The 25,252-nt window shown below is 44.8% G+C and overlaps 1 protein-coding gene across 2 annotated transcripts in view; it reads left to right on the plus strand.

The window, feature by feature from the left end:
* Positions 1-25,252, plus strand: part of LOC119972335 (ALS2 C-terminal-like protein) — a 137,037-nt gene that overhangs the window by 39,453 nt on the left and 72,332 nt on the right. For both annotated transcript variants that reach the window (XM_038808864.1, XM_038808865.1), the window contains exons 2-7: positions 454-658; positions 3,329-3,434; positions 8,484-8,670; positions 10,195-10,260; positions 16,032-16,197; positions 19,990-20,118. In XM_038808864.1, coding sequence (XP_038664792.1) covers positions 518-658; positions 3,329-3,434; positions 8,484-8,670; positions 10,195-10,260; positions 16,032-16,197; positions 19,990-20,118 — 795 coding nt within the window. In that variant the 5' untranslated portion in view covers positions 454-517. The remainder of the gene's footprint in view (positions 1-453; positions 659-3,328; positions 3,435-8,483; positions 8,671-10,194; positions 10,261-16,031; positions 16,198-19,989; positions 20,119-25,252) is intronic.

Genomic DNA, 25,252 nt, shown 5'->3' on the forward strand with positions numbered 1-25,252 from the left:
GTTGTGTACAATCTCCCTTTTTCTACAGGTCCATCCTTGATGACACTTGACAAAGCTTTCCCAATTTTTCTCCTTTTCCCACTTGAGTCGGGCCCTTTTAGCTGCGAAGCACCTTGTGACATGAACATTTCATCATCTGTGGCCGCACTTGGAAATTTTCAATTACTCTCCGGTACTTGGGATTCGGATGCCATGAAATTGAGAAGGTCCTAAATGGACAAGCAGAGGGCTGCGGTTATGTTTTGTGGTGTTAGCCAGTTAAATCACTGAGGTAACCAACACCTGCGTAAAGCTTGGCTGTTGCTGATGCATGCCACCATTTAGGGATAATTTAATAAATGTCTGAAAGTTTCTCAATGAATCTCATTACGATGAATCTCACCCCTTTAGAGAAAAGGGAGAAAATAGTGCTTAATTTGAAATATTTAGGTTTTCCTTTTTTATTTTAAACAGTAAGCTCTCTTGAAAACAATCTGCTGAGGAAGATGGAGATTCTGATATTCAGTTGAGCCGCAGAATGGACTCAAACTGTCCCGTCCAGCAGCCTGGTTCAGACACGTTGTCACAGAGGAGCAGATTTTCCCGAAATTGGAGTACACCTTTCTCAAAGTCTGCAACAAGCTCCAAAGAATCCCTCGGATTGGGACCAGATATTAAGGTAAATTGAAGAACCATCTAAGAAGTTTATGATTTGTCCCACATCTAAAGGTGTTTCTGAACTTTAAAAAAAAAAAAAAAAATTGAATGCAAGAACAGGAAAGGGCTGTGACCAGATCTGTCTTTATTCTCGTGACCTGACCACTTCTCGCGCTTGCTAAACTAGAGGGAAAACATAACTTATTTATGCAACTGGCCCTCAATGTAACTCTTTCAGCCCTGGCATAATTCTGATGAATCTGCTATGTGACCCTTTAAATATTTCTGCCCTGTGGTTGATGATCAGAACTGTAATATTCCAGATGTGGTTTGGCAAGTCCTTACTTTGCATTCTAACTACCGTGAGATACAGGCAAGCATTCATTTGCCTTTTTATTATGTTTTATACCTTCCCGAGCACTAACTTTAGTGACTTCTGAACAAGGACACTTACATTCTTCTATTCCTTTTACTTTCTCAAGTGAAATTGTGTATGCTACAATATCTCTCAAATTATGAAGACCCTGGCGGGATTCTCCGCAGCCCCACGCAAAATCGCGTTTGGTGCGGGGGCGGAGAATCAATCATTATGCGGAAATTGTACCCGGTGGCGCTCCTGCGATTCTCCGGTCGCCGGAAAATCGCTCACGCACGGATTACACGGCGCGCCTTGAGGGCCATTGACAGAGGCCACCCCCCCCTCCACCCAGCGATTCTCCGGGCAAAACTGGCCGAGTTCCTGATGGCATGATTCTAACCAAATATTGGCCATCGGGAACCTCGGGTGGCGGCTGTGGACTCAGTCCGTGGCCGCCCTGGTGGGGGGGACCTCATAGGCGGCCAGGGCAGCGATCAGGCGGCTCGGATCCACGGGCGTTTGCCAAATTGGGGGGGGCCTACATTCTCGATGTCAGCCCGCGGTCTGAGTCCGCCATCACACAAGGTGAGGCCGCTGCTGTGCGCATGCGTGGACTCCCAGCTGGAAGTGTGGGGACCCGTATCTGCAGCCAGGACTGCGAGAAGCACCTGCCCCCTGCAGGTAAAAGAATCGCTCTTGACTTTTTTTTAAGGAAAGTCAATAGTGAAATGCCAGCGTGCTTACGCTGGCGTGGAGACAGCCCCATTTTTTGGAGAATCCAGCCACCTTTGTTCCATCTTTCCAATCAAAGTACCAATCCTGCCGTTATGCATTTGCTGATGGCCATCTGCTTAATTCCACACTTCCTGTGAGGTGACTGATAGCGAGACTGCAGAGTATAAGGGGAAACCACTGAAGTGTCTCAAAATTAACTTGAGAATAAAATTATTTCCTCCATACTGGTTTACACTTACTAAGAGTTGCATGTTAACTGGTTGTGGTGAATTATAAACCTAGTAATTCACACTGTGTTCTATTATATGTATTGTGTCCTTGTGGGCTCTGTATACGAGCCGTTGCGTGGCTCTGCCCATAGGGGGAGATGAGGAGTTTGTACTGGGCTCCGCCCATGGCTCCTCCCACTAACCGGAAGTATAAAGCTCTGCAGTCGTGAGCCTGCTGCCAGTTCATCTCGTCGCAGGCAGGCTCTGTTGTAAGATTATTAAAACCACTGTTCAATTCCAATCACGTGTCTTGTGAATTGATGGTCACATCACTGGTTGCAATTGCAGTTAAAGTGTCCACTTCACAATTGGCAGCATGGCGTAACGCTGCCGGGAGATCCCTCTTCTGGGATCTATTCTGCTCGCTATGCCTCGTAAGATCTAACGCGTTCTCGCAAGACTTTGCAAATTTGATTCTTGCTCATTGTGGGCGGTTCACCTTTTAGCAAATCTGCACATTAGAATGAGACAGCTAGTCTCACACTAAGATGCACTCCCACGATCTAACCAAGGCATTGGCATCTAACCCCTTGGAGACCTTGGGCAAGTGGCATTCATTGCTGGTCTCCACAAATGGGGACCAGACAGGCTGGCACTTGTGGGGGTCTCCCACAGGATTAGAGGCCTCAGGTACTTTCCCTCTGGGCAGGATGCCATCCTGGCACTCTGGTGCCACCTGGGCACCTTGGCCCTGGCACTGCCAAGGTTCCCAGTTGGCACTGACAGCTGGCAAGGGCACTGCCAGGGTGCTAGGCTGGCATCTTTCCTGTGACAGGGATAGGGCCCGGAGTGCCATGCACGGGTGTGGGGTGGTGCCTGAGGATCCCCTTGTAGGTGTTAGGGATTTGGGGATCGCATCGGGGGATCGAGATCGGGCACCATCTAAAATTAGCATCCCGATCTCCTTCTGTACTGAGGATTTCCGGTGAGCGGAGCTCCACAGTGCAGAAAACGGGACTAAGTACGACCTCACCAGGGAGTTCCCCGCTGAGACCCTGAGTCTACCCAAATGAGAACCGACTGCTCGTTATGGGACTCTGTTCCCATCCATTTAGATTGTGCCCATGGTCACTGCTCCTTTAATCTTTCCTCTGTTTCTCCTAAACCTCAAAAGTGCCTTCCTATTTGCTCTTCCTTCTCCCTCTATTCTCATCCTTTCCCAGATCCACAAAACAGTGGGATTCCTAAGCACTTTCTACAATATAATGTCAAATTGGGCATTACCTCGACCACTATTTTAACTTTCTTCAGGCTAAGTATGATTTTCGGCCCGATGGACCTTGAGCTTCTCCATGAAAATAGAAACTCTTGATTTTTGTTTTACCTAAAGGAGAAATGCCAAAGGGAAGCCGCCTACCTTTTTAAGTTGGAACAGTCCTTCAAAAACGCAGTGACTGATCTGAAAACTCACATTCTGAGGCCTCTTGTGAAGACTGGTAAGTATCTGTCAGTTGTTGGGTCACCTTACAGTAATTTAAGATGGAGTCAAAGAGAACCCTGTTGCCAGAGAGATTTCATTCGCTCAGAACTTTTAATAGTCTGTAATCTTTAAACCTATACCGGGACAAAAACCAAATTGTCTCGAGCATCCAAAAGGGACGGCGATTTAAGGAGGATGATGGATGCAACTAAAGTAATATAACGTTGGAAAGAAAATTGGTGATGTTTATACTTCATAATGATGTTAACTAAGATGAAATTGGAAGATGCTTTTGGTGTTTTCTTGATCCTTAACAAGAATGTGCAGCAGCAACACAAATTTGCTTCTGTATAAATTTGACACCTATTAAAATTTAAAATTTGTGGTTTAACAGTTCGGGTGCTACATTATATTCCTAAATTAAAATAATCTATGTCACAGGGGGTTCTCGCGGCACCCAACTCTCGATCTCGAACCCAACATCTTTGATCTTGTATTCTGCTCTTCCAGCCCTTTTAGTGTCCAAGAAGGTTAGGTGGGGTTACTGGGTTACGGGATAGTGTGAAGGTGTGGGCTTAAGTGGGTGGCACGGTAGCACTGTGATTAGCACTGTTGCTTCACAGCAGCAGGGTCCCAGGTTCGAATCCCGGCTTGGGTCACTGTTTGTGTGGAGTCTGTACGTTCTCCCCGTGTCTGCGTGGGTTTCCTCCGGGCGCTCCGGTTTCCTCCCACAAGTCCCGAAAGACGTGCTGTTATGTAATTTGATCATTCCGAATTCTCCCTCCGTGCACCCGAACAGGCGCTGGGGTGTGGCGACTAGGGGATTTCACAGTAACTTCATTGCCATGCTAATGTAAGCCTACTTGTGACAATAATAAAGATTTTTAAAAAAAAGATTAAGTAGGTACTCTTTCCAAGGGCTAATGCAGACTCAATGGGCTGAATGGCTTCCTTTTGCACTGTAAATTCTATGATTCCCATACCAAATTCACCATGCTCTTAATAACTGGACCTAGAATACTGAATAACTTGCATCTATGTAGACACCCATTTCTTAGAGGTGAAAGAGAAAAATGAATGCTGCCCCAAGGGAAGAGGTATTAGGAGGGAAGGCCAAAATCTTGGACAAGGGAGGGACCTATGTTCCTACTTTGGGTGGAGAATTATAGGATTTAGGGAGAGAATTTCAAAGTGTGGTCCCTTGCTGGCTGAAGGTACAGCTGCCAGGGTTAGGGCAGAGGGTCGGAAGATGTAGAAGAAGTCGGAGTTACAGGACTGACGAGTTCAGATCCAGGTTTCGGGTATTAGAGGCTGAGGTGAGGGGTGTGAGAGAAGCAGGGATGCTTTGTGGAAAGATCCTAAAGAAAAAGAGGAGTGAAATCCTGAAGGAATTAAAACTATCCAGATGGAAATTTGGAAGTCTCAGTTTAGGCGGGTGTGGGAATGTAAAGTGATGGACTTGGGGAGAGGAAGTGTAGGGGGATGGGAAGCTGGGTGCGTGTATGGGAGGGCGTGTGGTGATTGCTGTGTGCATGGGTGCAATAACCACTATTGTACAATGAAGACTGTAACAATGTAAATAGGACTTGATAAGGGATAAGATATGATCAGTGGAGTTTTGATTAAGCTCAAAAGTTGGGAGGCTGGCTGGAATAGTGTTAAGGTGACAAAGGCATGGTTGAACGTTGTGGCAGGGGATGAGTTTAAATAAAGGCAAAGACAGGCAGTGTTACAGATGGAAGTGAGTATTTCTATTATTTTGATTGGAATTTAATTCGGCATCATTAGGTAACTAACAGTCTGGTCCAGGTCTGAGACAGTGACCTAGGAGGGGGAATGGAATTAATGGTTTGGATACAGATTTTGTAGCGAGGGCTGAAGACAATGGTTTTGATTTTATTGATCTTCAGCTGGATGAAATCTTGGATCATCAAAGACTGGATGCGTGAAATGTTGATAAGCAGGCTAACAACAACGACTATCTAGTTTTGCTCAACAAGAAGAAAGGGAAATATTGAATTCCTGGAGTATGTATAGAAGTCACGGGTGTCTCAAAACAGAACCAAGAGCAAAAAGCTGGTCATTCCGATCTTAAAATGTGGTGATTATGAGGGAAAATTGTCTCCGTCTATAAGATTGCACATGGTGTCGAAAATCCTGGAAGCTGTGTAAGTGAAATGAGAGACGTGTAGGCAAATCTAGGACAGGTGTCAGGAAATTTATCTGAACGCAAATAACCACTATTGTGCAATGAATTCTGTAACAATGTAATAGGACTTGATAAGGGATAAGATATGATCAGTGGAGTTTTGATTAAGCTCAAAAGTTGGGAGCCTGGCTGGAATAGTGTTAAGGTGACAAAGGCATGGTTGAACATTGTGGCAGGGGATGAGTTTAAATAAAGGCAGGAGGCAAAGTCTTGGTGTTATTTCATAGAATTGAATCCCTACAGTGCAGAATGAGGCCATTCAGCCCATCGAGTCTGCACCGACCCTTCATAGGAGCACTCTACCCATGTTCACCCCGCCCTATCCCTGTAACCCCATGACCTAACTTGCACATCCTTAGACAATAGGGGGCAATTTATCATGGCCAATCCACCTAACCTGCACATCTTTGGACTGTGGGAGGAAACCCACCCAGACTCATGGAGAACGTGCAAACTTCACTCGGTCACTCAAAGCCGGAATTGAACCAGGGTCCCTGGTGCTGTGAAGCAGTAGTACTAACCACTCTGCCACCGTGCCACCCCTAACAGGTACAATTTTCTCTAATCAGGGAGCTGTTGATTTTTCTAGATGTATCTGAACTTAGGATAGGATCCCACATGAATAGCTTTTTTATTCCTTTGTCAATTTTTACTCCTTTGTCTCTATAGACAGTTATATGGGAAAGCTGGGTATAGAGGAATATGGGCCAATTGTGGGCAATTGGGACTAGCTTAGTGGTAAAAACTGGGCAGCATGGGACAAGTTGGCCGAAGTGCCTTTTTTCATGCTGTAAATCTCTGACTCTGACTGTAATTGTGGTTGAATAATGTGCATTACTAGATTCTGCTGTGATGGACAGAAGGACTGAGCATTTGGAAAAATGAGTTGATCAGAGAGCACCAGTATGGATTTGTAACAGTTAAGTTATGTCTAATGTTATACATAGAATTTACAGTGCAGAAGGAGGCCATTCGGCCCATCGAATCTGCACCGGCTCTTGGAAAGAGCATCCTACCCAAGGTCAACACCTCCACCCTATCCCCATAACCCAGTAACCCACCCAACACTAAGGGCAATTTTGGATACTAAGGACAATTTAGCATGGCCAATCCACCTAACCTGCACATCTTTGGACTGTGGGAGGAAACCGGAGCACCCGGAGGAAACCCACGCACATACGGGGAGAATGTGCAGACTCCGCACAGACAGTGACCCAAGCCGGAATCGAACCTGGGACCCTGGGACCCTGGAGCTGTGAAGCGATTGTGCTATCCACAATGCTACCGTGCTGCTGTTTGTGCGGGTTTCGTTTAACTTACAGTATAGACAAAGGATAACCAGGTTGTCACACCGTAGGTTATTTAACCAGTTGTGAGAGTTTATTGCAGGGTTATTGTTTTCTTGCTGGGCGTGATTCAACTAAATGGGAACAGAGTCCTACAGCGAGCGCGTTTAGCCGTGAGTTTTCCAGTGCTCACAGCGCCGAGAAACACGTGGCTATACAATGCCACTCACAGTAAATAAGGGGCTCAGTGGGGAACGTGTGACTGAGGCCACACACAGCCTTGTTTTCTACACCGAGGAGCTCCGCTCGCTGGAACTCCTCAGTTGCGGCAAGAGATCGGGATACCATTTTAAAATGGCGTCCTGATCTCTGAAGTCCCCGACCTTGCTGTCTCGCTCTAATATACGATTTGCTAAAACGCCATCCCACCTACAATGGGCGGATTTACATCGCAACATCTCGCCAGATCAGGAGGCGTTGCGAGCGGGGTCTCCTGGCTTTTATTGGCCACACTGCGCTGCGACGAGCTGCTTTTTGGGCACAGCATGGCCAGTGGATCGGGCTCACAGTCTAAGATGCAAGAGAGAAGGAAATCTCCCATGTGCCTCTGATGAAGTCAGGTGATCATGTGACATACTATGCAGAAGGGCATTGGCTACAATACAGAAGATTAACAAGCCAAATTAATTTTTTGAGGAGGTAAAGTGTCTGTGGATGTTATTGATATGGATCCCAGAAGGCATTCGACAAGGCATTCAACAAGGTTTCATGCAGTTAACAAAAATAAGAGTACATGGAGTTTCAGGCAGCCCATTAACTAACTTGGGTAAGAATTGGTTTGGAGGCAGGAGACAGAGTAGGTACAATGATTACGTACTCAAATTAGTAGGATGTGACTGGTGGGTGTCCCCCAGGGACTTGGACGAGAACCTCTGGTTTTCATCATATTTGGCAATGGCTCCAAGTTTCTGATATCGCCGAGTTAGATGGCATGGTAAATAGTGTAAATGAGAGCAGAAAGTTCCATGGTTGGATTAACTGAGTAGGCAAAACTCTGAGAGATGGAGTTCAAGAGTGCAAGACCAATAACTAAATGTCCTTCCACGAGCCATTTCACTTCCTCAGCAAGTTGACTCCCACTTATGGGATTGAATAGTGCTAATAAGGAGCGACTGCCATGCCTGTCCATTTATATTAATGGATTGAAAATTAAATGCAGCAGGGCCTGTATTGATTTTCTATAACTATAATGGACAGGTGACAGTTCTATTGCAATGTTATACAAGGGAAGATAATAGAGTTTTAGTTCATTGGAATTCCACACATTGGTATTGAATTGGTAGGGGCTTGGATCAGTTGTGGCTCAGGTAGAAATTTGTCTTGGGCATATGTACAAAATGAGTGGTACTGAATTGTCTGCTCGATTATACACCCTTCATTCCATTGCCTTTGTTTGGACCAAATATTGGCTGTCCTGTACAACACTTGCTTTGTGCTGCCAAGCTTTTGGTTTCCCTCCCTAACTCTGTTCTTTATGTCCACACCAGTAACAGTGTCCACTTTTCTTTAGAAACTTCCGATCAAAAGAATCGGCCACAGCTGAAAGAGGCTCTCCTTGTCTTGGAGGAGAGTTTAGAGGCTCTCTGCAATGAATCCGAAGAACACTGCCTGCATCTTCAGGATACCTTGGATGCTTTGACCCAAAAAGAACTCTACCTCCTCAAAAACACACAACAGCTGAAGGGAGTTTACATTTGGTAAGCGAGCTAGCTAATTGTTTCAAGTGCCCGGCAAATGAAAATGATTAAATATTTAGTGCCAAAGTTTGCGATGATCAAAACTGAACTTAACTGGGTAGGGTAGCCTGGTGGCTATTGCACTAGACTTTCAACCTGCAGGTTGAGAGTTCAACTTTCAGCATGGCAGGATTGCATTCAGCAGATCTGCTAACTGGTGGTTTGGCACCAGGTGAATTGCATTTTAGGGAAGGAAACTTGCCTTGCAGCACAGTGGCTAGCACTGCTGCCTCACAGCACCAGGGACCTGGGTTGAATTCCAGCCTTGAGTGGCAGGGTGGAATCAACATGTTCTCCTCGTGTCTGCATGGGTTTCTTCTGGGTGCTCCAATTTCCACCCACAGTCCAAAGATGGGCAGGTTAGGTGCGGTTACGGAGATAAGGTGGGGGCCCAGATAGGGTGCTTTTTCAGAGGGGCAGTGCAGACTTGATGGCCCGATCCACCCACTCTGCACTGTAGGGATTTTATGATTCGGTAATCTCCATTTGGTCTTAACTACATATGTCTATGGTCCCATATTAAAGAATGGATTTTTAGACCCTAGTGGGGGTGGCATGTGGGGAAAATGTGTAAATTCACTTTGTAGGCCAGTGGGCCGGTTCTCTGGCTCAACCCACTCCCCCAGGCCAGTTGTCTGCAATTTAGCTGCCTGGAGGTGGCGAGATGGCAGCACCAGGAGGCCAATATTCCAGGCAGGCTTTGAGGCCCTCCTCGCCTTACTGACTTCAGCTGTAGCCACAGAGCACCATAATAGTAGCCCTGATGCCATGGGAATTTTTATTTTAAAGTTAAATTTGGAGAGAGGGCACCTCAAAATGGTTTGACTCTCTCCTCCTCTACCTGGAGGGCTCCTGCTTTTGGCCTCACAGGAAGGTTTTCTTAAAAATGCTGCTTTAGGGAAAAGACTGAGCTTTCACAGGCAGTGACTTAAGAACTTGAGGCCGAACATTGGCTTTGCTCATCAGGGACAAATTTTCCAGAGGGATCCTTCAACAGGCCTTCGGCTCTTAATTAATGGACAACCAGATCAATGCTAATTTTAACTCGCCTGTTTGAAGGAGCTGTGCTCAGAAAGCTAGTGACTCCAAACAAACCTGTTGGACTTTAACCTGTGGTTGTAAGACTTCTTACAATGCTAATTTTAGGCAGTCACCTAGGATGGAAATGAACTTAGGGGTGTGAAAGGGAGCCACTCAGCTGTATCTCTGAACTGTCAAAGGCACAATCTTATCTGGTTTGATTGGAAACATTCCAAACTGTAATGTTGATCTACATAAACGAACCGATTCAAACTCGATCAGTTCTTGAACGTATGAGATGTTTTGAAACCAGCATAATTGAGTAATTGGTCCTCATCATTCATCTGTCACCACTTCTCTTCCTACTCTTACACTTTACCACTAGTCTCTTTGGTTACTCGATGATCTACCAGAACCATGCCTGTGTTTTCTCTCTCCCTTGAGTAATTGCTTCTCTATTTTCAGGTACTTCACAGCCTTCACAAACTATGTTGTTCTCTGTGGCTTTGAACACATTGCAAAGCAAACAAGGTACGTGTTCAAGGGAAAACAGTACGTGTCATTGATAGAGTTAAGGTGACTTTACAGTTGGAGATATAGAATGTTAATTCATTCCTTCATGTTTTGCTTTACTTCTGTGCATGAATTTGTGTTTTGAAGTTCAGGAATGAGAATGGGGAATGGGAAACTTTTTTGGTAACAATTATATACAGTTCAGGTTAGACGCAAAGTATCCTTCTTTCCGTTTTTTACTATACTCCCTAATCCATACCGAGTGAGCAAATTTTTAATTACCAGTCCTACAATCCCCAAAGATAAGCCACTTTTAATCAGAGAGATACATTTCCCAGTGACTAATTGTTGTAAACTAAGATTAACATTAATTTACAGTACTTCAACAACTAATACATGAATAATCAACGGAAAAAGTGTTCCTTATTGATTTGCGAAGGCAACTGAAAACCCCATCCCATATTTATACAGTATAGGACATACTTATAATAATCTTTATTAGTGTCTCAAGTAGGCCTACATTAACACTGCAATGAAGTTACTGTGAAAATCCCCTAGCTGCCACATTCCGGCGCCTGTTCGGGTACACTGAGCGAGAATTCAGAATGCCCAATTTACCTAACATCATGTCTTTTGGGCCTTGTGGGAAGAAATTGGAGGAAACCCACACACATACGGAGAACGTGCAGACTCCACACAGACAAGTCACCCAAGCTGAGTCCCTGGAGTTGTGAAGCAACAGTGCTAACCACTGTACTACTTAAAGAGTTCAAAACATAGCTGTCTTCACAGTCTTTCTGTGACGGGGAAAAAAGTATCTTTTACGCTGTCCCACCAACATTCAGGGTCAGGTACAGCATGGTCAGTTACAGAGTAAAGCTCCTGTCTCGCCTTTGTTTTATATTTAAAATATATTTAAAACCGATTCAATAATCCTAGAGGGAAGAATGTGAGTGAGGAAGATAAAGCATTGAAGGGTGGATCTTTGAGTTATACCATAGGCAAGAATATGGGTAGAGGAGCCATTGCGGGAACTGCTTTGGTTGCAGGTGGATAGGCCAGAATGCAAATGAGCAAAAGCAGTCCAACCACTTCTATTACTTCCCTCACCACTTCACTCAAAGAGTTGTGAATCTTTGGAATTCTCCTTCCAGAGGGTTCTGGATGCTCCAACATTGAATACATATTAAGGCTGGAATAAACAGATCTTTGGTCTCCCTGGGAATTGAAGGATATCTGGAGTGGGCAGGAAAGTGCAATTGAAACCCACGATCAGCCATGATCTTCTGAATGGCAGAGCAGGCTCAATGGGCCTGTTCCTTGTGTTCTTGTAGCAGGCTAAACAATGGAGGAGTAGTATTGGATGAGGAAAGAATACCTGCTGGGTAAAAGGCCATAGAGCGGTAAAGGACAATGAGGAGGAATAATGCACCACAGTTCCAGGCACCAGAAAATATTCTTGTGAGAATGGTTAGCGTCCTTTTAGTCCCAGATTCAAACAGGCCTGCAGGAGAGATGTGCACAGAACTGCACCAGAATGAGATCCAGCAGCTTCACGATAGAAGGGAAACAAAAATTGTTGAGAAGAGGGTTGCATATCAAAGGTCGATTTGCGATTCCGAAGGAATAACACTTCCTCTCCCCAGTTTCCTCTCTTACCCTCACAATCAGTGTAAACCTAGACAAACAAAAATGTAGTCAATGTTTAGCAAAGTCAGTGGAGCTGAAAATCAATCACAACTACTTTCAGTTAACCCCTAAAAACACACGAGCATTCTAATTTATGGGGGCGATTCTCCGAGCCCCGCGCCGGGCCAGAGAACCGCCGCAACCGTGCCACAACGCCTCGATGCGGTGCTCGATTCTCCGAAGTGTGGTGAATCGGTGGCATTTGCGCCGGCACGGTTGGTGCTGCACCGACCATGGGCCGCTGGAATTGGTGGGACCGGCGATTTACCTGCCCGAATGGGCCGCGTGGATATGACAAAGTCCTGCCCGTGCCGTTCACCCGTGCTCGCTGCCGGTGGGAACTCAGTGCGAACTGTCGGCGGACGGCCTGTGGGGGGGGGGGGGGGGGGGGGGGGGGGGGCTCCGATGGGGTCTGGCCCACGATCGGGGCCCACCAATTGGCGGGCTGGCCTCTTTCTCCCCCCCCCGACCTATTTTACTGCGCGGCCGGCCCCTGAACACTGACGCCATGTTGAGTCAAAGAAGTCCCCCGCACATGTGCAGGTTGGCGCGGCGTCCTCATTTGGCGCCGGGAAGGAAGGCTGGAGTGGCGTGAACTGCTCCAGCACTGTGCTGGACCCCTGTGGGGGCCAGAATTGGTCATCCCCGTGCCCGTCTTGCGCCGTCGTGAAATACGACGGCATTAATGACAGCGCGAACATTTGGGCTCCATTTGGGAGAATTGCCCCCATAATGTTTATGCAGTTTTTTTCTTATTGAGTTGTGTAGAAATTGCCTGAAAAATAAAAACTGCACACAATTGGTTGGACCAGTTCTTTAACTCGGACCCTGGTGAACAGACATTTGTACAATTAGTATAGCACCTAGGGCCACAAAAATAATGATAGAATGTACCCTACCCACTTTTGAGTCAGGAGGTGAGAACTGACAAGAGCAGAAGAGCTGCGAGAGATATGGGGGAAGCATAATCGTAAGTCTGTTGGCTATGAAAAAGAAAGGCCTTCTGTTAAATAGTGCTTCCTCATATTCTCAGGATGTGCTCAACTACTTTACAATCACTGAAATGCCTTTTTGAATGAATAAGTACTATCTGCTTCCACCATCTCCTTAGGCAGCCTGTAATGAAGATTGGCCACTTGCTCATAGAACATAGAACATAGAACGATACAGCGCAGTACAGGCCCTTCGGCCCTCGATGTTGCACCGACATGGAAAAAAAATCTAAAGGCCATCTAACCTACACTATGCCCTTATCATCCATATGCTTATCCAATAAATTTTTAAATGCCCTCAATGTTGGCGAGTTCACTACTGTTGCAGGTAGGGCATTCCACGGCCTCACCACTCTTTGCGTAAAAAACCCACCTCTGACCTCTGTCCTATATCTATTACCCCTCAATTTAAGGCTATGTCCCCTCGTGCTAGCCACCTCCATCCGCGGGAGAAGGCTCTCGCTGTCCACCCTATCTAACCCTCTGATCATTTTGTATGCCTCTATTAAGTCACCTCTTAACCTTCTTCTCTCTAACGAAAACAACCTCAAGTCCATCAGCCTTTCCTCATAAGATTTTCCCTCCATACCAGGCAACATCCTGGTAAATCTCCTCTGCACCCGTTCCAAAGCTTCCACGTCCTTCCTATAATGAGGCGACCAGAACTGTACGCAATACTCCAAATGCGGCCGTACTAGAGTTTTGTACAACTGCAACATGACCTCATGGCTCCGGAACTCAATCCCTCTACCAATAAAGGCCAACACACCATAGGCCTTCTTCACAACCCTATCAACCTGGGTGGCAACTTTCAGGGATCTATGTACATGGACACCGAGATCCCTTTGCTCATCCACACTGCCAAGAATTTTACCATTAGCCAAATATTCCACATTTCTGTTATTCTTTCCAAAGTGAATCACCTCACACTTCTCTACATTAAACTCCATTTGCCACCTCTCAGCCCAGCTCTGCAGCTTATCTATGTCCCTCTGTAACCTGCAACATCCTTCCGCACTGTCTACAACTCCACCGACTTTAGTGTCGTCTGCAAATTTACTCACCCATCCTTCTGCGCCCTCCTCTAGGTCATTTATAAAAATGACAAACAGCAACGGCCCCAGAACAGATCCTTGTGGTACGCCACTCGTAACTGAACTCCATTCTGAACATTTCCCATCAACTACCACTCTCTGTCTTCTTTCAACTAGCCAATTTCTGATCCACATCTCTAAATCACCCTCAATCCCCAGTCTTCGTATTTTCTGCAATAGCCGACCGTGGGGAACCTTATCAAACGCTTTACTGAAATCCATATACACCACATCAACTGCTCTACCCTCGTCTACCTGTTCAGTCACCTTCTCAAAGAACTCGATAAGGTTTGTGAGGCATGACCTACCCTTCACAAAACCATGCTGACTGTCCCTAATCATATTATTCCTATCTAGATGATTATAAATCGTATCTTTTATAATCCTCTCCAAGACTTTACCCACCACAGACGTTAGGCTCACCGGCCTATAGTTACCGGGGTTATCTCTACTCCCCTTCTTGAACAAAGGGACCACATTTGCTATTCTCCAGTCCTCTGGCACTATTCCTGTAGCCAATGATGACCTAAAAATCAAAGCCAAAGGCTCAGCAATCTCTTCCCTGGCTTCCCAGAGAATCCTAGGATAAATCCCATCCGGCCCCGGGGACTTATCTATTTTCACCTTGTCCAGAATTGCCAACACTTCTTCCCTACGCACCTCAATGCCATCTATTCTAATAGCCTGGGTCTCAGCATTCTCCTCCACAATATTATCTTTTTCTTGAGTGAATACTGACGAAAAGTATTCATTTAGTATCTCGCTTATCTCCTCAGCCTCCACACACAACTTCCCACCACTGTCCTTGACTGGCCCTACTCTTACCCTAGTCATTCTTTTATTCCTGACATACCTATAGAAAGCTTTTGGGTTTTCCTTGATCCTACCTGCCAAAGACTTCTCATGTCCCCTCCTTGCTCGTCTCAGCTCTCTCTTTAGATCCTTCCTCGCTTCCTTGTAACTATCAAGCGCCCCAACTGAAACTTCATGCCTCATCTTCACATAGGCCTCCTTCTTCCTCTTAACAAGAGATTCCACTTCTTTGGTAAACCACGGTTCCCTCGCTCGACCCCTTCCTCCCTGCCTGACTGGTACGTACTTATCAAGAACATGCAATAGCTGTTCCTTGAACAAGCTCCACATATCCAGTGTGCCCAACCCTTGCAGCCTACTTCTCCAGCCTACTTCTTCATGAAGTAATATTTTCACAGATTAGTTTTGAATTTAGCCCCTACCAGTGCAAATGGTGTCCACTGGTTCTACAGTTCTGAACAAGGCGAAGGATGCGATGTCGACATTATTTAGTCCCTTCAGAATTCTAAAAATACCAATCGTGTAACTCTTTCTCAATTTTCTTCTCTTTTCCAGTCAGAGCATGCTCAATTTAGATATCTGCTGCTCATAATCCAATACCTCACTTAACTACGTTGAAGCCAGATCCAACCGGCTTCCGGGATCTACTGACTTTGCCAAGGAGACTCCAGCCAGATGCCGTTTAGCACTGGTCCTCACAAACGGGGACCAGGCAGATCGTCATTTTTTGGGGGGGGGGGGTCTCCTAGGTGATTGGAGAGACCTGGTTGGTTGGCCTCTGGGCAGGATGCCATCCCAGTACTGCTGATGCCACTCCAACACCCTGGCAGTGGCATCTGGGCAGTTTGGCAGTGCCACCTGGGTGCCAGTCTGGCACTGCAGCCCAGAACGGGACTCTGTTTTCTTCCCATTTGATTGTGCCCCTATTCTCTTGGGATTTAATAGGTCAACACAACCACTTCCACCATCCTCCCCAATGGGCCCACTTAGTATTCTTTTCTGGCTCGGTCTCCAGTATAAGTGGAGGATGAAAGGGCTTTGGCTTGTGGTAAATCATCTGGGGTGGGTCGACGAAAGGAGGAAAATCCTCATTAACAAGTAGTATTTTGATTCAGATTGTAAATGTGGATTAATTAGGCACTGGAAAGTCTGCAATCCTTAATGTATTTTCTCCTTCCTTCAATCGTTGAAATATATGCAGTGACTATTGGAAAAAGAACAAGAAAATTGTGAAGGGATTTCGTCTTGATTTGTCCTCAAACACCTCACTTTCTGTGAGCCTGTACCGAGTCTTTCATGAGCCCATCCGCCTCCAGGTCCAAAAATACATTGACGTCCTCCGAAAACTCAGCTGGTGTTTGAAAAAGGTCTGTTGCATTGCAGTGTGACTTTGATCAATGAAGGATATTTAAAAAATATATATTTTATACTTAACAATGACACAATAACAAACAACCCAAGAAAACAAGAAAATAGGCGTCAGTTTTAGATAGAGGATCTGGATCGGCGCAGGCTTGGAGGGCCGAAGGGCCTGTTCCAGTGATGTAATTTTTCTTTGTTCTCTTTGTTTTAACCCAGAACTGTACCTGACAGCACCCCCCCCCCCGGCAATGGGTTCCAGGGCAATCTAGCTAATTGGATCCAAAATTGGCAGGAGGCAGTGGGTAATGATCAAAGGTTGTTTTTGTGGAGTAATGCAGGGGTCAGTGCTGACTGTACAGTATAGATCTAGATGTGAATGTGGAGGATATAATCAGTAGGTTCGCAGACAACATGAAAATAGATGGTGTGGTAATTAATGAGGAAGCAAGGCTTAGATTATAGGATGATATAGACGGGCTGGTCAGATGGGCAGAACTGTGGCAAATGGAATTTAACCCTTAAAAGCGTGAGGTTGGGCAGCACGGTGGCACAGTGGTTAGCATTGCCGCCTACGGCGCTGAGGACCCGGGTTCGAATCCCGGCCCTGGGTCACTGTCCGTGTGGAGTTTGCACGTTCTCCCCGTGCCTGCATGGGTTTCACCCCCACAACCCAAAGATGTGCAGGTTAGGTGGATTGGCCACGCTGAATTGCCCCTTAATTGAAAAAAATAGAATTGGGTACTCTAAACTTTTATTTTAAAAAATTAAATCTTCTGTAAACTAGTTTAAGCTAGTTATCTAGCCAGAGAGCTTGTTTTTAGGCTGGAATAAAACTTCTAATTGGAAAAAAAAATTGGATATGCTAAATTTATTTTTTTTAAAGTGTGAGGTGATGCATTTTCAGAGGACTAACTAGGCATTAGAATGGTAGGATGCTAGGAAGTACAGAGCATCAGAGGGAGCTTGGGGTGCATGTCCAAAGATCCCCTGAAGGCACCAGGACAGAAGGTTAAGATGCTTGTGAAGGCAAATGGGATACTTGCTTTATTAGCCGAGGCATAGACTATAAGAATGGGAGGTTATGATGGAGCTGTATAAAGTGCTCGTTAGGCCTCGGCTAGAGTACTGTGTGCAGTTCTGGTCGCCTCGGTGATCAGAAGGATGTAATTGCACTGGAAAGGGTGCAGAGGAGCTTCACCAGGATGTTGCCTGGACTGGAGCATTTCAACTATGAAGAAAGACTCGATAGGCTGGGTTGTTTTCCTTGGAGCAGAGAGTCTGAGGGCAGAACCTCATCGAGATGCACAAAATTATCAGGGATATAGGTAGGGTAGATTGGAAGAAACGTTTCCCATTAGTAGAGTGGACAATAACGTGGGGACATGGATTTAAGGCGAGGAGCAGGAGATTTAGAGGGTTTTAGAGGAAAAACCAGAGGGTGGTGGAAATCTGGAGCCCACTGTCTGAAAGGGTTGTGGAGGCTGGAACTTTTACACTTTTTTAAGAAGCATTTGGATGAGCACTTGAAATGTCATGGCATACAAAGATATGGACCAAGGGCTGGAAAATGGGATGGGAATAGAGGTGCTTAACGGCCGGCACAGACATGATGGGCCGAAGGGCCTCTCTCTCTTCTGTAAAACTGTACGAGTCTATGATTTAAATTGAGCTTGAGGTTTATTTGTCTTGGCATTGTTAATGGACTTTAGTACATGGATGCATTGAACGTTATCCAGGTGTTCACTTGTAGATGTTGCAAAAAGCCAATGGAAAAGGAAATAGTCTTGTACCAGAAGTTTGCATGCCAATTGCATAAATTTTACGGTTACCTTTTTCCACGGAAGCTTATCCCATTTCAGCTTTTGAACGTATCAGGAGATTAAATGCTGCCTAATTGAGTAATCTGAACTTGATTGCAAGTAGCTTTAGGCAAATGGTGAAGTCCAGATGAGACTGAAATCTCAGACTGCTGCATCTCCAGCATTGCACTGTCCACAGAACCATAACCAGTGAGGCAGATTTAAAGCTCTTGGGAAGATCAGCAGGAACTGCCCCCGCCCCATGATGTTGAGAGAGATGGAGAACTTGCCCATCTGTATTTTAATGCTAAAACCGCCTGCAGAACTTACTGTGCAAGTGTGTTGGTAAATATGAGAAGAATTGTTGCTCCTGGTCAGAGTGTGACTAGAGTTAGAATTTTCCAGCCCTGCCTGCCGACGGGATCTTCCAGTCCCACCGATGTCGGTAGACTTTTGGCTGGCACGCCATATTTTCCGCGACCACAGGGCTGGATAATTCCGTCCTTGGTGTTGGCAATGTTATTTGAGTCAACTTGAGCAGGTTTATAACACTGGTATGTGTCATATGAATGAATTGTTGGCCCAGTGTAAACTGATGTCCTTCATACCCTGTATAAGAGTTAAATGTTACAACAATAAAATGTATTAATAATCAGGAAGCCTGCCTGGACTGAAAATGAACATGAGAGAAATGGCCCATTTCAGAATGCTTTGCATGATGGTTTCTTAGCATGTTGAAGTGACAGCTCGACATATTCTTCGTTCTAAGCATTAATCACCTTTGTTGGTAAATTTATTAAGAGATTCAAGTCTATGACAGCATATTTGTAAGCTGGAAAGTACTGTTTGATCTTAAAGGATGAACATTTAACTTATCACATTCCTCTACCTTCAGTTTTGACCGAGATTAACCTATTTGTTTAAAATGAATGAATCCTTTAGTTAAAAGTAAACAGAAGACAATCAAATACATGCGTCAGCTACTCATGCACAAATATTGTACTGTAATTTCCACATTTCACCATGTGCTCCTTTAAAATGAACAGAGACCTTAAAAGTAATAGAAACAGAAAATGCTGGGCAGATCTGGCAGTATATGTGGTTAGAGAAACAGAGTTAATGTTACAGATCAAGGTCAACATTTCTTCAGAAATATGACTTTAAAAGATTATTCCTGAGGCGGTCTATATTTTATGGATCACTATTTAAAGAACTTGGGGCAGCACGGTAGCATTGTGGATCGCACAATTGTTTCACAGCGCCAGGGTCCCAGGTTCGATTCCAGCTTGGGTCACTGTCTGTGCGGAGTCTGCACATCCTCCCCGTGTGTGCGTGGGTTTCCTCCGGGTGCTCCGGTTTCCTCCCACAGTTCAAAGATGTACAGGTTAGGTGGATTGGCCATGATAAATTGCCCTTAGTGTCCAAAATTACCCTTAGTGTTGGGTAGGGTTACTGGGTTATGCGGATAGGGTGGAGGTGTTGATCTTGGGTAGGGTGCTCTTTCCAAGAGCCGGTGCAGACTCGATGGGCCGAATGGCCTCCTTCTGCACTGTAAATTCTATGAACTCCTTACATCTCAGTCTTTCCTTCATTGAATGTCTCCTGGTGAAACCCCAGCTTGTGCCCCCTAGCCACTAATTCTGAATCTCCAGCACTTAATTAAAAGCCTACACCATACTTGGGCATTTTTAGCCAAAGTTAGAATAAAAAAGTATTTGGCCACCATGTAGGTTGCATGGGTTAGCTTATCAACTTAGTTCTAATCTCCTGTCCTCTTGCCATTATATTTTAACTCTTATTTTTCAAATATTTATCCACTTTCAATTTAAAACCTCTCCGGCAGAGCCTGTTGCTGCAAGACCAGGACAGGATTGGTTCCCGGGGTATAGTGGAGACTGGTGGTGTTTTTACACATGGTGATCTCGGGTGGAATGCATTAGTGAGTTAAAAGTTCAATTTAACTCCTCGGGTGTTTTTCCTCTTTCTTTTCATTTCCAGAATCCGGAGACAAAACCCATTACTGATGCACTTGCGACCTTTATAGATCTGGACAAATGGATCCGACAGTCATTGGATGTGGCAACTTTGACCAAGACCCTCTGGAACTCTCTTGGAAGCAAATTAACCGTGAGTGGAAGGCTCTGTGGACAGTGTGTGTTTGATGTCCTTCTCATCATCATTGTCTCTTCCTTTTCTCCATTATCTTCATTAATTCAGAAACTATTAATTCATGCCACTTGAAATGGACCTGACAATTGTAGTCAAATTACTTTGGTTCAATGGGAGCGTTGTTAAAATAAAGCTTCAATCCACACCTAACTCGAGACTTGTGCCTGGATTTTCACTGCACGGGCTTTGAAAGTGGTGGGCTGGACCTGGATTCAGAAGTCCCTCCCCCATTTCTGACATATCCCTTTATCACCAGTAGGAAAAAAGTGACTCACATTAGAGAAACCCAAACTCGGGGGTTTTTGTAAGGACCTTAACCAACAGTGTGGGAATTTGTATTGGTATTTAGAGTAGTCGGAAATGCCCGTGGGGTGTTGGTAATGTCTGTAGAACTGTCAAGCAGTTTAAAATCCCCAACTGTGATTTTAAAAAAAAGTTTCCTGTGTCAGTGAGAGTTGAAAAAAATCTGTTTTCACAGATTCAATAATATTTTGTTGACATTACCTCAAGGGCTTACATGGCTAATTTCCACAACCTATTGTTATCTCGGGGATCCTAAATTCACAGTTTGACAGATCACAGAAGTTATTAATGGATTCGCTATCTTTGAGCGATGAATACAAGTCAATATAAGGATTTAAGTACTTGAGGGAATTTAGATGTTTTGAATGGACTTTAATGCATGGAAGCATTTTCAAGCCACAATAAAGGCTGTAATTAAACATTGAAACTTAGAGTACTGAGAGGCCTAGATAGAGTGGAGGAGACTATGTTTCCACTGGTAGGAAAAACTAAAACCCAAAGGCACTGAAGGGACGATCCTTTGAGTGTTCACGGAAAAGGACAGTATATGGGATGGCATTAAGTTGTCATGGGGGTTGTAAGTGGTGATGTGCATTGGCATGAGTTGGCAATAAGTTGGCATTGGCATAATAAGGACCCATGGGTGTAGGTAGAGGGTATGGGTTGGCATGTATCGAGTGTGTGAGAATGTTGAGGACTCGATGGCCTAATATTTAACAGAACAACTAGGATAAAGTTCTATTGAACTGAGGTGGGCCTTTTCAACAGCCTGCCTCAGCACTCGGCAGCCGCTGTGGCCACCTCCAATCTGCATCCAGGGAGACAATGGGATCGACTCCACCCCATACCCATCCCCGGGAATGAAGATCCCACCATTCAGGTATCTCCTGAGGTGAAAATTTCTCGACTCCGACTACCTGACTCGGGAGCGAAAATGCAGACCTTGATCATGTATTCTTTGCTGACACAGTACTGAGGAACTGTGCAGTTGAAGGCACTGTTTTTCAAATGATATGTTAAACTGAGGCCCCAACACCCCCCCCCCCCCACCTCAGGAAGAAGTACAAGATCTCCTTCACTTTTATTAATTTATTATATGGAGACTGATAATGGGAGGTTAATAGATAATGGTGAAATGGACAAAAATTTTGCTTCTGTCTTCACTATAGAGGACAGAAAAAGCATTCAGTTATAGCTGTAAATCAGGAGATGGAAGGGATAATTTATATCAATGATTTAGTGGCGGGAAGTGAAGGCTTGGTAGTTAAGTTTGCAGATCACACCAGGGTAGGTAGGAAATCATTTTGTGAAGAGGACATAGATAGGATGAGTGAGTAGGCAAAACTCTAGCAGTTGGAGTGAACTATGGTGTGAAAGTGTTCACTTTGGCATGAAGAATAAAAAAGCAGAGTATTATTTAAACAGAGAATGACTAAAAGATTCCAAGATACAGAGGGATCCAGGTGTTCTAGTGCATCAATCACAAAACATTAGTTTGCGGGTATAGCAAGTCATTAAGAAGGCTAATGGAATGCTATCTTTTACTATGAGAGGAATTGAACATAAAATGAGGGATATTATACTTCAGTTGGAGACAGTTCAAAGGAGGTTTAATAGATTGATAACTGAGCAGGTTGTCTTATGAGGATAAGTTAGACACAATAGGCTTGTTTCCATTGGAGTTTAGAAGAGTGAAGGGGTGACTCAATTGAAACATATAAGATCCTGAGCAGTATTGACAAGGTGAACATGGAAAAGGATATTTCCTCTTGTGGGTGAGTCCAGAACTAAGGGGCACTTAGTTTTAAAAAAAAATTAGGTGTCAGCATTTTAAGACAGAAGGGAGGAGGATATTTTTTTGATGCTTGTGCGACTTTGGAACTCTTTCTCAGAAGATAGTGAAAGTGGTAGAGAGATTCTTAATAGACGAGAGAATCAAAGGTTCCCAACATTGGGGACATTCCTTCTGCATACAGCCTGTCCAGTCCCATCAGGATTTTATATATTTCTATGAGATCCCCTCTCATTCTTCTAAACTCCAGTGAGTACAAGTCCAATCAATCCAATTTTTCTTCATATGTCAGTCCTTCCATCCCGGGAATTAGTCTGGTGAACCTTCGCTGGACACCTTCAATAGCAGGAATACCCTTCCTCAAACTAGGAGACCAAACTGCACACAATACTCAAGGTGTGGTCTCACCAAGACCCTGTATAACCCGAGCTTCTGAAGAATATTCATGAAACTGATGTCTTTTAGCCTGAGTATGTTTGAAATAAATCTCCTCTGCACCCTCTTGTAAGGCCGTCGCATCATATCTATATTGCGATGCCCATATTTGGCCAGCTGAGCCTAGCCAGTGTTTTATGAAAGTTTAACGTAACTTCCTTACCTTTGTTGTCCGTCTTTATTTACCATCCTTCTTGTCTTGCGACCATCACAGACTCATGCACATACATCGCCAGGTTTTTTGTTTCATGCATCCACTTTAAATCATGATCATGATTTAAGATCATGATCATGGCTCGGCACAACATTGAGGGCCGAAGGGCCTGTTCTGTGCTGTACTGTTCTATGTTCTATGTTCTAAATCTACATTTAGTGGATCCTCTCATCCTGATACCATCCTGAGAAACCTCCTCTGTATTCTCTAAGGCCAAGATATCCTTCTGAAGTCCGGTTTCCAGAATTGTGTACATTGGTCCAGCTGACACTAAGCTAGTAATTTATAAATTGGATTTCTCATTACCACGTTAAGTATCCCAAACACTTTCTTAAATGTCTTATAAACTTTCCTCTTCATCCTCATGGGTTTGTGAACATGCACTCATCCAGTCCCTGTATTGTTGAACACCCACCCCATCAAAACCATACCATTTCGATTATACTGAACAATGTTTCTTCCAAGTTCATAATGTCAGAGTTACCTGCACTAATTTGAAGCTAGCATGTGTTGGCCTATTTCACTGGTCTGAGCACCTGAGGTTTGCTTCTATCCTGCTCATTATTTACTATATTATCAAATTTTGTATCATCTGTAACCACTGTCTCTTTAATCCCATGTATTTTATTTTCCATATAAATCTGCTATGTCGGAGATTATGGACTTTCAAATGGTTAATTTGTTACCGTTTGAGTGATGCCAACCTATTTAATACTTCCAATGTATTTTCATCCTATACAGTATCTTTATTCCCCTCTCCTCAGCTACATTTGCGCAAGCAAGTGCAAAGGTCCCAATTCAGTGCCTTAGTCATGTCATCTCTCTTCACAATAATCTTTCCTAGTTGTCCCAATTGACCATAACATTTATTTAACTAGTCTTTTAATTTTAAATGTGTATGAAACAGCTTTGTGTGTTTTTTTTAATGTTATCTGCCATCAATTTCCCCTTGCACTCTTTATTCTACCAGCTTTTCTACTGGACTCTCTACCTAATTTGCCATAAACCACCTCTCATTTGAATCTTCCTGCCCTTGCCATCCTGTGAGCTCGAGCATCATATACCAATTGAAGTCTTGTAGAACATCTTTAGCTGAGAAAAATGTAATTCATTGTTGGACATCAAAAAGTTGCAGGAACTTGTGTCAACAAAGAACAAAGAAAATTACAGCACAGGAACAGGCTCTTCGGCCCTCCCAGCCTGTGCCGATCCAGATCCTTTATCTAAACCTGTCTCCTATTTTCCAAGGTCTACTTCCCTCTGTTCCCGCCCATTCATATACCTGTCTAGATGCCTCTTAAATGATGCTATCGTGCCCGCCTCTACCACCTCCGCTGGTAAAGCGTTCCAGGCACCCACCACCCTCTGCGTAAAAATCTTTCCATGCACATCTCCCTTAAACTTTCCCCCTCTCACCTTGAAATCGTGACCCCTTGTAACTGACACCCCCACTCTTGGGAAAAGCTTGTTGCTATCCACCCTGTCCATACCTCACATAATTTTGTAGACCTCAATCAGGTCCCCCCTCAACCTCCGTCTTTCCAACAAAAACAATCCTAATCTACTCAACCTTTCTTCATAGCTAGCACCCTCCATACCAGGCAACATCCTGGAAGTGATGTGTATCTGTGGACAGATGTCAGCAAAGTTGTGCTGTCAGAGGTTCACAGACACAATGCTCGGTGACCACACCCAACTTTCCTATATTTGGAATAGGAAAAAAACATGCTGGAAATCCTCAGCAGGTCAGTCAGCATTTGTGAAAGGAGAAACAGAGTTAATGGGCACAATTCTCCCATCCCGGACTAAGCCCGTGGCGGGGCAGGAATGTGGGAATGTTTCCTCACTGCAGAGGCTGATGGGAAAACGCGCAATGTAGTTACTGTGAAAATCCCCCAGTCGCCACACTCCGGCGCCTGTTCGGGTACACAGGGAGAATTCAGAATGTCCAATTCACCTAACAGGACATCTTTCGGGACTTGTGGGAGGAAACCGGAGCATCCGGAAGAAACCCCCACAGACACTGGGAGAACGTGCACACTCTGCACAGATAGTGACCCAAGCGTGAATCGAAGTGCACTCTGGCCCTGTGAAGCAACAGTGCTACCTACTGTTCTACCGTGTTGCCCAATAAAGATAGGAGACCTCCTGAGAAAGAAGATAGATCTCCAGGAATATTTTGAGGTCGGAGGATGGACTCCTGCAGGACACTGAATCTGAAGGTGCACCTACAGATGCTCCTCCACCCACTGCTGTGGTATTCGGGAATCTAGGGCTGCCAGTGGCCTCCATCCTGAGCCCTGGAGGCAGCCCCAAGTAATGTTCAGGTGAGTCCCTGACATCTGCAT

This window comes from Scyliorhinus canicula, chromosome 10 (genome assembly GCF_902713615.1).
Source record: "Scyliorhinus canicula chromosome 10, sScyCan1.1, whole genome shotgun sequence".
NCBI classification, from domain to species: domain Eukaryota; kingdom Metazoa; phylum Chordata; class Chondrichthyes; order Carcharhiniformes; family Scyliorhinidae; genus Scyliorhinus; species Scyliorhinus canicula.